Here is a 14,640-nt window from a genome sequence, read left to right as displayed (position 1 = left end):
TTGAATGTGGTATACAGGCTACGGCCACCTGCTGTTATGGAACGGTATTGCGTTACCGAGCTGTTTTATAACAAAACAATTACAGATTGTACTTGTTCTTTGCATTTGCGTTAAGTTCCCCAATGTTAACATGTTACAGGTTGACACTGCAACATTGCTTCAAACTCAGTGCGCCATGTGTATCAAACTTATGGCCCTCGGGCCAGTTTCAGCTACCTAGCAGTTTTATTAAAATTGTCACACTTTATGGCTGTTGAAAACAGCCATTTTAAACAGCAACAAATTCAGATGCAATTTCAAAAAATGATGGGGTGATTATTAGGGTTCCCAAACAGAACATGTGGTAAGGGACAAGAATTGTGACTGCCTCGCGCTCTAACCACAAACGTAGTCCGTAAACAATATAAGTTTGACGCTCTTGTTCTAAGCATTCTCAGAATAATTGTTGATATGTTTAGTTTCATTGGTTATAATTAGCGGTTCCTGATAGAGATTCTCTGTGACATCTAAGCAATATACCACATACTTCCCAGTGGGAGTTTACCTTTCCGACAAATGCGTAGCCTCATTCAGCATGGGACTACTAAATGTTTTATTTTGAGACATAGCTAGGACATTAACTTCCTGTGGAAAACTAGACAGCCCAATGAACATTGTGTATCAGTTAAGAAAATGCTGAAACTTTCTCTCTTTATACAGTTATTAAGCAAAATAGATGACATTGTTTTTTGTGTCAGTCAAAATCCGACATTTTTATTCTTGCGACTGTTTCCTTCCACTTAGACTGAGACCCGAGAGACGCTTCTGGGTTTCAACATGGTGAACTACCGGGCCTGTAAGAACCTGTGGAAGGCCTGTGTTGAGCACCACACCTTCTTCCGACTGGAACGGCCCATCCCGCCACAGAAGAACTTCTTCTCCCATTATTTCACCCTCGGCTCAAAGTTTCGATACTGGTACGAAGAAGCAGGTGGCATTTAACACACGAACGAACAATCCAAAGCATGTTGACTTCACAGCCAGGCTTTGGCAAATGGAGGTGTACATACATTATTTGAGACACCCAGTTGTTTCACTTCAGTTTTATACGCTAAAACACTAGATGGCTTGTGGGCACCTTGCATGCTCCCCCCCCCCCCCCCCCCCCTCCCAAATATCACAGCTAAATTATTCATGGATAACCCAAAAAGGGGTTTTCAACTTGCAAAATATGTTTTTGTTGGTGTTTTGTCTTTTATTATTCCATTTTAAATAACGAGTGGTAAATACATTTTATTGAAGACAAACCACCACATCAGTAGCAGAATTTTATAACTTACTTGAAAACAATCAAATCAGCCAATTTTTTTAATGTTGCTCTAGTTAGACATTTTATTTTTTTGTTCTTGTTCCACATAGCGGGAGAACGGAGGTACAATCTGTACAGTACGGCAAGGAGAAAGGCATCAAGGACAGAGTGTTTGCCAGGTAGTTTGGCCAATTCAAAATCCACACAGCAGCTGTTATATTTTTTTATTTGCAGCAGAAGTGATCACTTCCTCTGTGCAGATCTCCTAGCAAGCCTCTGGCCAGGAAGTTGCTGGGGGGAACTGACTGGGAGACGGTGAGCAGGAACAGCCTATCAGATGAAAGACTAGAGACCCAGAGCCTGCCGACTCGCTCGCCGCCTGGGACGCCCAATCAGTGCGTCCAAATTTCAGCCTTTAATATGAAACAACCTTCAAGTATATTTTGTTGTTGATGTTTAATGTATGTTTTAAAATTAATATTTGGGAGCATCTCAAAACATTAGAACAACAAACAATCAGCAAAGTTCACTAATATCAGTAGATCAATTCAAAAAGTGAAACATATTTTCTGTATATATTTGTAAACTCAATAAACATGAACAATACCAGCAATTACACCAGCCCATTATTTTTTTTATTAAAAAAATAATGGTTGGTGTAATTGTTGATACAATAAAGGAATACATAATTGTGGAAAAAAAATATAATATATTTAATAACTGAGTTTTTAATTGAACTACTAAAATAAATAAAGTTCTCAATATTTTTATATACATTATTAAGCTGCACCTCTAAGTAGCAAATGAATTCCAAGCCAAATTACAGATGCAAATACGCTCTGCTTTTTCCTATTCTAATGAATATGCTTTGTGTTTTATGATCAAAGCTAGAGAAGATGTGTAGTCTCAACCCATTTGGCTCCATTCTATACACTTCACAATGTTAATGAATTGTTTTGGACGAAGTAGGCCTTGAAGTTGTAGTCTCAAACTCTTTGTATGTGCGTTAGGAATTCGCTGTTTACACAAGAGGGCACGCGGCTACGCCCGTCTTCTGTCGGCCACCTTGTTGATCATGTGATACACACGTCGCCAAGCTTGCCCGTCTTCTCCTCCAATCACAAGTCGGCCTCTTCAACGCAGGCCAACAGTATCAGCTTGGACTCCACCCCGTAAGTGTCCTGACTCCTATCTGCCTGTGGAAGTTAGGTCACACTTGCTCCCGTTTTCCCTCCAATTTTGATGCACATTTCTTAACTAACTTTGGATTTAGCAGTAATGCAACTGATTTCTGTTCTGTCTCCCATATAAAAATAGTGCCCCCTGTAATTTTGTGGTTAAATTCAACTCATCTTTTGTTAGTGCTGCTCTGTCTGACAGCACTGCTGAGTTGACTTTTTTTTTTAAATGTCTGATTGTGTTTGTGGCCTCTCCCAACAGTTCACACCCTCTCCTAAGTGACACGATCTGAACCCTTTGAAAAGACTAACCCTTTGTAAAAACACTCGTAAAATGTGCATACAGTGAGTGAGTTGGGTGGAGTGAATTGCCTAACAGTGGCAGTATTGGTAATCAGCGGGTGTTTTCATCACGCTTTATTATGTTTGAACGATTTAAAAAAATAAAAAAAATAAAAAGTAAATTATTTAATAGGTCTGCAATACCATTTAACAGGTGCAACAATGTTATTGTAAATAATCAGTATACTTTGTTTTGTGTTTTTCTTTGCATTTCTGGAGTGAGATTTCTGCTTAGTGCTTGCACTGCTTGACTAATGACATAATGAAAATGAACAGAAAGCGTAACGACAATCAAGTAGGTTGTTTATGAATTAGTAGTTTTTTCATCATGCTGCTGATAGCTTTATTTATATTTCTCTCTGCACAAAGCAGCAAATATTTACTGTATCGCGGATATATTCTGCTGCTTTCAAAGCAGTGCATGCACACACACACACACACACCGTTGCCAAATTGTTGTCTCATTTATTTGTTCCTGAGCCAAAATGATGACATAATCACCTGCCTTCGCATTGTCAGACAGCACATATTACCTATGGTTATTTTTCATTCTTGGCTGATAAATGTTTGCTCTTTTATCACCACAATAATATGTTTTAGTACTTTTGCCCCCAATATCCCCCCCCCCCCCACACACACACACACAGATGCGAAGTAAAGCTTTTGTGAAAACAAGTTGGTTTTAAATGCCACCACTGAAAAAATGTCCCTATGAAAAAGGCAGACTTTACTTTCTTGGTCTATTCTTTTTTTTTTTGGGAGGGGGCCAAAAGGGTCAAATGTGGATATGGTCTAAAATGCTGTAGGAATCTTTAACCCTTATACTTTTGCATAACTTGAGATAAATACAATTTACATTTAGTCATGATCCATGCAACATGAACATAGAGGATTGGGCCATGCAATCTTAGGCCTGCTGTGCACTGCCGTCCTGCTGACCTTGTTTAAAGACAAAGTGTTCATCTGTTTGTGTGTGGGTGTACGTGCATGTGTTAAAGACACAAAGTGGCACCAGAAACAGCAGTCAAAACAAAGGCAATAATGTTTGACTGCTGCACACATCCTCAAGGAGGAAACCACACGCACACATACACACGCACGCACAATGACAGTGTGTGTGTGAGGCTTGTCTTTTACCCTTGCCATGTTGCTGTTGGAAGCATTACCTGATGAACCTTTCACATTGAAGTCTGTCATTGTCGTGGCGATGAGCTTCGGGGTGTTTTTCTTCCTCTTGAAAGCACATTTCATTGAAATGAATTCAATGTGACATAGACAACGAACGCTATCAGGCCTCTCGGGTCTTGGGACCTTTTTCCTCTCACTTAATCTTTTCTTGTCTTTACCTTTTGTATTTGTTTTCAAATTAATGTTTGCTTCACTTTGCACAGGAGTAGTAGAATTTTAATATACTGTATACACAAAATAACGTTTCATTTTGTCTTTTCCGTCACTCTGCAATGCCCAGTTCTCCCGATGGGGTGGACGGCCAACCTCCGGCTCTGCCCCCCAAGCAACTGAGCAGGAAAACCTTGAGCCAGATTATCCAGGCCCACTCGCAGCAGAGCCTCTTGGACAACCACCTCAATGAGATGTACGATGTTCCTGCCAACACTGACAAGACCACGGTCAGTCAAGGGACTAGATGATGCAAAACACATTCATGTTAGGTTTATTAAAGGCTCGAAGATGCCCCATAGGGGAGGTTGTTAATCTGAATGGTTGTCCGTCTGAATGTGATTTGTGATTGGCTGGCGACCAGTCCAGGGAATGTGGGAGGAGACCGGAGCACCCGGAGAAGACCCACGCAGGCACGGGGAGAACATGCAAAACTCAACTGAATACAATGAATATGAAATTCAATGGAAAATGTGTTTGTTTGTTTTTACTCGTTCTTTCAGCTAAATGGAGTTGTCCCTCATGATAATCTAGTCTTGATCAAGATGAGACCTGATGAACATGGACGTTTTGGCTTCAACGTTAAGGTAAAAAAAAAAAAAAGAAAAAAAAAAAAGGTGACTGGTCTGTGGTAGTTATTGTCCCGTGCTTATGTATTTGTTCATTAATTGACTGTAATTCTGTGCATGTAGATTTCTATTCTCCCAGTAGTTTAGACTTGTTAACAGGGATTTCAGAAGTTGACAGATTTTGCCTTAGCCTTTGCCTTTGTGTCTGTCTTCAGGGTGGAGCTGACCAGAAGATGCCAATCATAGTGTCCAGAGTTGCTCCTGGAACATCAGTAAGTGAACATCTACTATTACACAGATATACAGTCAGGACTCTCCCTTACATTTTCCAGGATATGGTACAACTCAAAATGGATCTTGAATAATCTCCCATTCGACTGTTTTGATGACGCTTTCTGCTTTAGGCTGACCTGTGCGTGCCCCGCCTGAATGAAGGTGACCAGGTTGTCTTAATTAATGGGCGGGACATCTCGGACCACACCCACGACCAGGTTGTCATGTTCATCAAGGCTAGCTGTGAGAGCCACTCTGGAGAGCTCATTCTACTGGTCAGGCCAAACGGTAAGATGTAGCCATACAAAATAATAAAAAAAATAAATAAATAAAAAGTAGCATTTCCAAATAAACTAAGTGAGAGGGAAAAAACAAATTACAAAACGTCATAAAATAATGCACAATTGAATTGGAGTATTTTTTTTGTGCTATTGAAGATGTGATCAGCATCATCTATCCATCAATATTCTGTAGCATTTGTCCTCATTAGTGGTGTAGGTAAGCCGGAGCCTATCCCAGCTGATTTTGGGCTGAATTGAACCGGTCGCCAGTCATTTGCAGGGCCTGTCGAGACGACAACCAACCATGAAAACAGAGGGAGCCATCCCAAAGGGATCAATAAAGTCAAGTCTAAGTCTAAGTCATTAGAATTCATCTGTAAGGAGTTTTGGAACTGGAAGGTTGGAGTCTAAAAATAAATTTCAGGTAGTTGTTCAGGAATTGTGAGTCAGCACCTTGACTACTTTCGCGATGCCCTTGAGCAAGAAAGCCTCCAACCTCAATTGAGGATTTTGTGTTATGTGCATGTGCAAAACTGTTCATTGAAGCGGCGTTATACGTGTTCAATAATTTGTCAGGCCATGCATGATTGCAGACTCTAATATAAACTCATTGACTCCCAACACTAGCTGTAATACTATAATATTCTTTTTAGATATTAAAGGTAATTTCAAACTATATTGTAAGGCTTCTCCTGCTTAATTCATAACCAAATGTGAAAGAAGCTAAAGGCAATGAACATGTAATCAATCATCTGATTTCTGGGTTTGAATGTTCATAATTATGTATGTTTATTAGATTTGTCTTCTTCCATCTCATTCTCAGCTATATATGTATTTACCTCATCAAACAGTTCTTTCAGCACCTTCAGGGAGTGTTTGAAGATGATGAATCATTGCAATGCTTTGCGTTAAGTGGGTCAAAGGGGGATTTACATGCAGTCATACATCAAAGCAGATACATATCATTTAAATGTGTTGAAGGTCTGTTAGCTCCCATTTTGTCTTGCTGTCATTTTAAATATCGTCCTCACCTTGATCACAACATTATCTTGCCTCTGTATGGACAGTTGTGGTCAGATATTTACACTTACTCATCTTGTGCATGAATGTCATTTTATTTTTGGGCATTTTTAACTCGTTTCTTCCATGTTCTTATTGGGTATCAAAATTATACCTATCTAGATGCAATTAGTTAAATCTTTTAGTAAGTGGCGCTCATGAGGGAAGGCATCTTTGTCATTGTCAGCCTGACGAGCATTTTTATAAATCGGTTTGACCAAATCTCTAAACAATGGGACACTCCACAGAACTTGTGAGATCTAATGACAACAATTGTCGATTTACACAGAAGATGCATGTTGTAAAATCCCTCCACCTTGAGAAAAGATGGTTCACATAAATTAATAAAAACCTCAATTTAATGACTTTCATGTCAGTGAGCTGTATGTGTAAACTTCTGTTCACAGCTGTATGTTTTTTGATGAAACAGGTAGATGTACACATCTCTTTCTTTTCCCATCCAGCCATCTATGACGTGGTGGAGGAGAAGGTGGATTCAGAACCAGATTTTCAGTACATCCCAGAGAAGTCCCCTCAAGACCCCACCCAGCTGGACCAGCATGCTTTGAGGGACTCTATGGTTGCCCTAAAGGACGGGCTGAGCAGTGGAGCCATACTGGCCCAGTTTGACGTGAGTTGAAATGCAAAAATAATTCTTACAGATGGAGTATTTTTACCAACTTTTTCAATTTCTTTGTTGGATTATCAATCAAGTGACCTCAACTTTCTGCTGTTTCTTTCAGCAACTGTACAGGAAGAGGCCCGGGATGACCATGCTGTGTGCCAAATTACCTCAGAATGTTTCCAAAAATCGCTACAGAGACATCTCTCCCTGTATGTGTGATTGCCACACAACATTTAGAACTACAGAATAAGCTATATATTTTATATTATGTATGATACGCTTGCTGTTGTCATTCACTTTGCCTTCTGTTGCTTTTTCTCCTTTCTTTGTTTTGTCTTTCCCATTGAAGATGATGCTACGCGGGTCATTCTGAAAAGCACAGATGACTACATCAATGCAAATTACATCAATGTGAGTTTTGATTTATTTCCTCGTAAATTCCCATTTGTTATATTTATTATGTCACAAAGTTCAGTATGCCTTTTTCTCTGATGCTAGTGAAAATACATACCTGTAGCTTCCAGATCAAAGTTGAGGTGAAAGCTGTTTCGTAAGTTTCCTGTATTTCAATTCCTGTGTGTGCGCAGATGGAGATTCCCGCCTCCAGTCTCATAAACCGCTACATAGCTTGCCAAGGTCCTTTGCCGAACACCTGCCCTGACTTTTGGCAAATGACCTGGGAGCAGGGTTCATCTATGGTGGTCATGCTCACAACGCAGGTCGAGAGGGGACGAGTATGTCAAGGATTTTCTTTGAAAATCAGCAGTCATTCATTTTCTTCCTTCCCTTTCTTGATATTATGAGAAATACAGTTGCTGATCTTATTTTTTATTTTTTTTTTTAGCATTTTTTTTTTGTCCTTATAATTGTTCCTGAGTCTTTCATCAACAATACTTACAACAACAACTTGTAATTTACCCCTTTTTAGCCTTTAGGACACAAGGCTTCAATAATCTTAAATTCCAATGGAAGTCATCTTGGTTTGCAAGTGTTGGTAGATTTAAATCAGGGACCGTCTGACAGCTTGCTATTCAACATAAGTCGACCATGAAATGAAGCAGACGTTTGAAAACACTAAAATACAGACAGGCTATTTACAGTCTTACTTGTCGGTTGCAGGTGAAGTGCCACCAGTACTGGCCCAACCCGGACAGCAGCGCTCCCTATGGAGACTTCAGTGTTACATGCCACAACGAGGAGGGCAATTCAGCCTTCCTGGTCCGGGAAATGACTCTCATGCACTTACAGGTGATGAAACCGCATGAACGTTTCATGTCAGTGACCAAAATTTAGCATGGTTATCACTATTCTCCTGATATTGCTAAAAGGAATGTAAACAAAAAATAGTTACCATACTTTAAGTTACATTACATTGCAGTGACAATGTAAACCAATGCCCTCCTGTACCTCTCTTTCAATAGATGCTAATTATGACACTAAAAGTAAAGGTAATTTCAATTTGCAGCAGTATTAATAATTTATTTGAAATGTTAGGTTTTATCAGTATTTAGGATGGTGTTGCATAAATGTATAGGTAGCCAATACGCGCCCAATTAAAGAGCAAGAGAGGGAGAGGATGAAAAGACCAGGGGAGATTACAGAAGGAACATGGCGCAAGAGCGGCCGGCGTTTCGGAAAGAATGAGCAGCTGAGGATCCAGAGGAGGTGTGTTGCCATAGTGAGCGGTGTGGGCTGTTCTTTTTCTAGCTCCCGCATGTGGACCACGTATTCAGATCTGGTTGCCATGACAACCCAACCACCCCTAGTCAGTTCAGTCAGATTCTTGTTAAAGAACAAGAAAAGGAGGAGGAGTGAAGTCTCAAGATGAAAAGCAGAAAGGGAGACAACAAGTTTGCTTGCATTTTCTGTTTACAGTCATGGTGGTTATTTTGCTTTCTTTTAAATTAGAGACTACCATTGTCTTTGCTGAAAGACATGAAACAGTAATGACAGAGTTCTTTTTTTCTGAGTTGTTTTGTTTAGATGTGTAATTCTTTGTTTGTGTGCACATCTGTGACCAGTTGACCTTCCTGACCATTTCCCATGTGGCATTGCCTTTCAAAATGCTTTGGTCTACAAAGCAGCGATACTGCCAAATGGTTGCCATAGAGACCATGTTGCCGTGTTGAGGCAGACTTGTGCACTGAAACAGTGTTGGCTATAGGTAGAGATGAAACGGTATGGAAAATTCACAACACGGTTATTGGGACTAAAATGATCACAATTACAAAAATGCCAACAAAAGCTCTTTATTTTGAATGTAAAAACATATATATAAAATCAGGAAATTAATTTAGAGTCTTCAATAAAGCTAATGTGCCTGAGTTTGCAATGTGGGACGAAGCCGCATTTCCAACACAATGAACCAAGCACAGGGGCAATCATGCAAACTCCACACGAGGAGGATCTAAGATGAGATTCCAACTCCAAACTGTGAGGCAGACGTGCCAAGCACTCGTTTCTTGTTGCACTTTGATGCACAGACATCAACCCTTATAAGATGCTTTAATTTTTCACAAACAGTGAGGCTGACACTATATGGCTCTAGGCTGCAATTCTGTTCTTCTTATGGTCAAATGTGAAGGATATTAGTTTGTGTGTGTGGGTTTGACGTCAAGAAGACTTTCTTTTGGAGTCTTCTGTTTGCTACTTGTCATGTAGATTTTAAATCCCTTTCGATTCACCCACATAAAATGTAACTAGTTCATCACTTAGAGTAAGAGATATGTTTAAGTTGGTTTACAGTGTTTTTGATCTGTTTACCACCGTAAACTCGACCACAAATCCCCAATCGTATTTCTTTCTTGTCATGTTGAGGCGATATGTTTTAGGCTCATGCATGAAAGATTTTTTTTTTTTTCCCAGAAAGTCGTATTCACCATCATGCGTCTTGCATGTGTTATACCTTTTCAGAGTGAGCAGCAGAGAGAGCTGACCCAGATCCAGTACCTGGCTTGGCCCGACCACGGTGTCCCTGATGATTCTACCGACTTCTTGGACTTTGTTGCTTTGGTTCGGAGCAAAAGGACGGGGCAAGACCAGCCAGTGGTGGTACACTGCAGGTTAGAGGGTTGCGATATGGCAGATCAACATTGTTTTTTTGTTCCTATCTCATGCACAGGTTTTCATACAGTATTCGCTACATACTGTAGGTCAGGCGTCTGTGTTATTTATGCCAAAATAAATGATTAGCAGCATCAGTCCTAGCCACATTTCTATAGCACATTTTATAAAGACTGCGATTGGCTGGCACCCAGTTCAGGGTGTACCCCGCCTACTGCCCGAAGCCAGCTGGGATAGGCTCCATCACCCCCCGCGACCCTTGTGAGGAGTAAGTGGTTAGGAAAATGGATGGATGGATGGATTTTATAAAGAAGCGTTTCCAAAGCGCTACACATGCACCAACACACGATCATACAAATAAAACCTAGTAAAACCAACTGTAAAAAAAAAAAAAAAAGTCAATAAAATACTAAAACACAATAAGTACAATTAAAATAAATAAATAAATAAAAATAAAAAAAATAATTACATTTAAAAAAAAAACAAAAAAACAAAAAAACAAGACCTTGAGCGCCACACAATTCACACTGAATAAAAGCCGAAGAATAAAAGCGGGTCTTCAGCTCTAACCTTTATTGTAGGGTGGTAAAGTCAATGTGTTAACTAGTTGATTCAACCTCAACTGTATAGGAATTCAATTGGAATTGGGTATTTGGACCTGCAGTTTAAATCCAACCTCAGTTTCACTTACAGTATGTGACTTTTAACATCCTTCTGCCTCCTACTTTTCCCTCAGCGCTGGGATTGGTCGGACAGGTGTACTGATCACCATGGAAACAGCGTTGTGTCTCATGGAGTGCGGCCAGCCAGTGTACCCTCTGGAAATCGTCCGGACCATGCGAGACCAGAGAGCCATGATGATCCAGACACCCGTACGTCGAGCCAGCTTTTTTTTTTTTTCCCCTCCAATCTTGCTTCTGTCACTGACTGTAACTCATTCATCTTGTCTCGGTCTCCACCAGAGTCAGTACCGCTTTGTGTGCGAGGCCATCCTGAAGGTCTACGAGGAGGGCCTGGTCCGACCGCTGACGCCTGCCGTCTACCAGCTCCGAGAGAAGGCGGACGGCAACCCGGAAGAAGAAGAGGAGGAGAATATAGAGGAGAGAGAAGACAAAGCGGAGGTAGGGGAGGAGGAAGCGGCGGCTGTGGTGGAGTTGCTGGAAGTTCTGGATGAGGAGGAGGACGATGACGACGATGAAGAGGTGGAGGTGCTGGACGTTGGGGAGGTGACGGAGGAGGAAGTGGAAGAGCCCAGCATCGCCAGCGCCACCAGCGAGACCAGCGTGAACCCTGAACCCGATCCTGACGACCCGTGACACTTTTTTCAGGGGAAGCAGGAACAGGAGAGAACAAACGCACTGTTGCACTTTATGATAACAAAAAATGGGAAGAACAAACAGGAATCTCATGGACAGGTTCCGATTAAAGAAGCAATCCCGCCATGTTGATTAGGTACCATTAGTAGCTGTTGTGTGTTCAGGCTACGCACAAAGTCTACAAAGATACCAAGTTGCTTTTGTGCCATAAGTACCGAGGGGATGAGCTGTCCCATGGATGGAAAAGCTTCCCACCTCCCCCCATTCCTGTCACCTGGTCCCCCTTTGTGAGTGAGTCTGCCAGACAGACCTGCCTTTTTTTTTTTTTTTTTTTTTTTTTAATCTGATACAGAGATAAACCTTTTATCTTTTGTCCCTCGCTAAAGAGTATTTATTGTGTTTTATTTTGTCGCAAACCTTGTCCACTGAACAAAATGAGCTGTATGTTTGTACCAGTCTAGAACATCATACCTTCCCAGTCCACTTTTAAGTCGTCTTATCCCTCTTAATTGCTTTGTTAATTATTTTGCTTTGTGAGGATGGGGGGGGGGGGGGGGGACATTATTTAATTTATTGTTTCACAGCTTTTTCGTTACAGACTGACAGATGGACATTGGAGGGTTTTTTTTCAGCTGGGAGACATGACGTACTGAAGAACAAAACAGGTTTGCCATCTTCAGGATCTGTTAAGTGGGAACCCCCCTTTTTTTTTTTCTTTTTTTTTATTTGTGCGCATGGATCACTTGAACTCAAAGTAAATTAAATTGGCCCTCCTGTCCCATATTTCACGCCAAAATGATCAAACTTTTGACAACATGCTTCACACTGAATGGATGGCATAGAAAATGCTTTTCTGCTAAGAGAGCTTCTTCCAAGTGGTGCAAATTCCCCAATAGGAGTTTGAGTCCCGAAATTTGGCCAAAATGGCTGCTTTAATCCCAAATGGCCGATTTCAAACGTATCCTTGAGACGTCTTCGTGCATCCTGTCATGACAGGCATTTTCATGTCAATTGTTTTTAGGGACCCCTGTAGTACATGAATTTTCCACAAGAGGCACACACAGAGCGAGCCTCCTCTTTCCCACGAAGTTGAACCATTTGGCGAGTCAATACAAATATCGAAGCCTGAAAACAAACATGTCACACATTATTGGAAAAAAAAAAAAGAAAAATCTTCATGTATTTAATCCCTTGAATTTTTATTATTTGTAACATGCAGCACTTTTCTTTAAAAATATTTAATCTTATTTTAGGATATCTAATGGTACGCCATCATTTCAAGGTACTTGTTTTGAAAGCTAAGTGAATGGCAGTCTGAGTGTTGACCCGCCCAAGTGATCAATTCCAGCATGGACTTTTAACTTATTAACACGTCATGTTTTTCATTGAGTTTTTTTTTTTTTAATTGATAAATATGATTTAATATTGTCCATAGCTGTAAGGTGTGTGTTTTTTCATCGCGTTCTAAGATGACTGGATGAGTTTTGTTCCAAGGTTTCCATTTTCAGTCCTTCTCTACTGTTGCATCTCAATAAATTGGAATTTCTGGAAAATGTCATTGTTATTCAAAAAGTCAAACTTGTCTAATATATAGTCAGAGAAATATTTAATGTTTGTATTATTTTTATATAGTTGCATTGATTCTAGCTTACAGCTAACAAAACCCAAGTATAATGAGCTACTGCTAATTGGGGAAAGGGATCAGGCCCTCCCATGAATGGTGAAAATCAACAGATTCTTCCATAAACATGTTGATAATTGCATATGGATGCCACAAGATTGTGGTAAAGCACTACTTTGAAAAAACAAACAAACAAACACTCTAATGAACTGGTGCCAAATAATTACTCTTGTCTAAATAATCCTCGACAATACACTTCAATTTAATCCACTGCCACCAAAATGATGCCAAAGCACTACTTTTGTCTATAAATAGTGCTCTCAGCTCACTTCAACATAGTTCCTTGGTACCAGGATGCCACGAGATAGGGGCAAAGCAATACTTCTGTTGCAGAAATTAAGAAAAAGGTGAATTTTTTTTCATCAAGTTACAGAGGATAGGGTACCAAAAAAAATCTGAATGCCAAATCATAACTATCTGGGATTTCATAGACTTTTCCAGCTAAAAAAAATTGAATATTACATAAACAAGCTAATAGATTTTAACATGGAAATTAGGTAGGACTGAATTATTTTCCCTTGTGACCCTATGTAAATAAGTCTCTAAACTTTTGGAATTAAACTACTGAAATAAACAAACTTTTTCACCATATTCTAATTTATTGTGATGCATCCGTATAACTCCTCTGTCTTTTGAATATTTGGAGCTGTCTGTTCTAAGCCTGCTTGTCTCTTAACTGGAATGAAACGTGGTGCCATCAAAGCTTTTCCCTTTTTTGATATTATTATTTTTGAGTCTGCTTTATCCTGCCCTTTCATGCCGAGTTTCTTTGTCCGCTATCAAGAAGTTTACTTCTTCTCCAAAACTTATCAAGCTTTCACAGCACATCTCGTCCATCCTCCCCATGCTTTGTATTGTTCCCTCCACGTGGTCTGCTGGAACAGTGGAACTGTGCGTTTGTTTTTTGACAGTACATCCTCGAGCTTCTTTTCAAAAGAACAACACTACAATCACTCTGCTCCCTTCCAGCTAACTTTGCATTCAGCAGCCGAGTTGGTCAAATTTTCCATTTGATTTAGTTTAAAACCAACAACTGTTTTAGGTCCGTGAGCGGCATCAGCAAGACAAACAACAATACAACTTTTAAGACATTTTTACCAAGAAAATAAAACACAGAGAGCATGTGTACAACTGTACCAAACATCTAGCAAGGAACTGTATAATTGAAATGTTTGTTAATGACCCGTAATTGGTGCATTTAGGGTACTGGTTGAAGGTAGTTTTAGAGAGGTAAAAAAAAAATGGGAAGGGCCGACTTCAACTGTATTTTTAATTTTTTTTGCAAAGATGCAACCTGTTGTAGATGGCTAGGAAAAGGACAGCACTTTGTAGAATGCTGAGTGGCAAGTAGTGCTACTGAAAAGAAAAAATACTTTTTTATGTTTAAAATTTATTTTCTTTTGTTTAAAAAAATAAAAAATACGACACGAGTAGGGGGAGGGGAGAAAAGAACTTCTAACTACACAGTGCCACTTGTTAATTTTGTGTAAATAATGCTAGACCCTGTAAATACTATGTTGTATATTAAAAAAAAAAATCTTTAAAATAAAAGGGAAAATCAATTGTG

General features: G+C 39.8%; 1 protein-coding gene across 1 annotated transcript in view; it reads left to right on the top strand.

Moving 5' to 3' along the window:
- Nucleotides 1-14,640, top strand: part of ptpn4a (protein tyrosine phosphatase non-receptor type 4a) — a 52,430-nt gene that overhangs the window by 37,501 nt on the left and 289 nt on the right. The window contains exons 12-27 of the mRNA XM_077536367.1: nt 784-956; nt 1,399-1,467; nt 1,549-1,683; nt 2,299-2,460; nt 4,277-4,436; nt 4,710-4,793; nt 4,991-5,047; nt 5,180-5,336; nt 6,853-7,019; nt 7,132-7,222; nt 7,363-7,424; nt 7,601-7,747; nt 8,133-8,261; nt 9,927-10,075; nt 10,813-10,948; nt 11,039-14,640. The exon at nt 11,039-14,640 is cut by the window's right edge and continues 289 nt beyond it. Of these exons, the coding sequence (XP_077392493.1) occupies nt 784-956; nt 1,399-1,467; nt 1,549-1,683; nt 2,299-2,460; nt 4,277-4,436; nt 4,710-4,793; nt 4,991-5,047; nt 5,180-5,336; nt 6,853-7,019; nt 7,132-7,222; nt 7,363-7,424; nt 7,601-7,747; nt 8,133-8,261; nt 9,927-10,075; nt 10,813-10,948; nt 11,039-11,392 (2,232 nt within the window). The 3' untranslated portion in view covers nt 11,393-14,640. The remainder of the gene's footprint in view (nt 1-783; nt 957-1,398; nt 1,468-1,548; nt 1,684-2,298; nt 2,461-4,276; nt 4,437-4,709; nt 4,794-4,990; nt 5,048-5,179; nt 5,337-6,852; nt 7,020-7,131; nt 7,223-7,362; nt 7,425-7,600; nt 7,748-8,132; nt 8,262-9,926; nt 10,076-10,812; nt 10,949-11,038) is intronic.

This window comes from Festucalex cinctus, chromosome 11, assembly GCF_051991245.1.
Source record: "Festucalex cinctus isolate MCC-2025b chromosome 11, RoL_Fcin_1.0, whole genome shotgun sequence".
NCBI classification, from domain to species: domain Eukaryota; kingdom Metazoa; phylum Chordata; class Actinopteri; order Syngnathiformes; family Syngnathidae; genus Festucalex; species Festucalex cinctus.
Note: the sequence above shows the minus strand (reverse complement) of the source record. Positions and strands in the feature narration are given on the sequence as shown.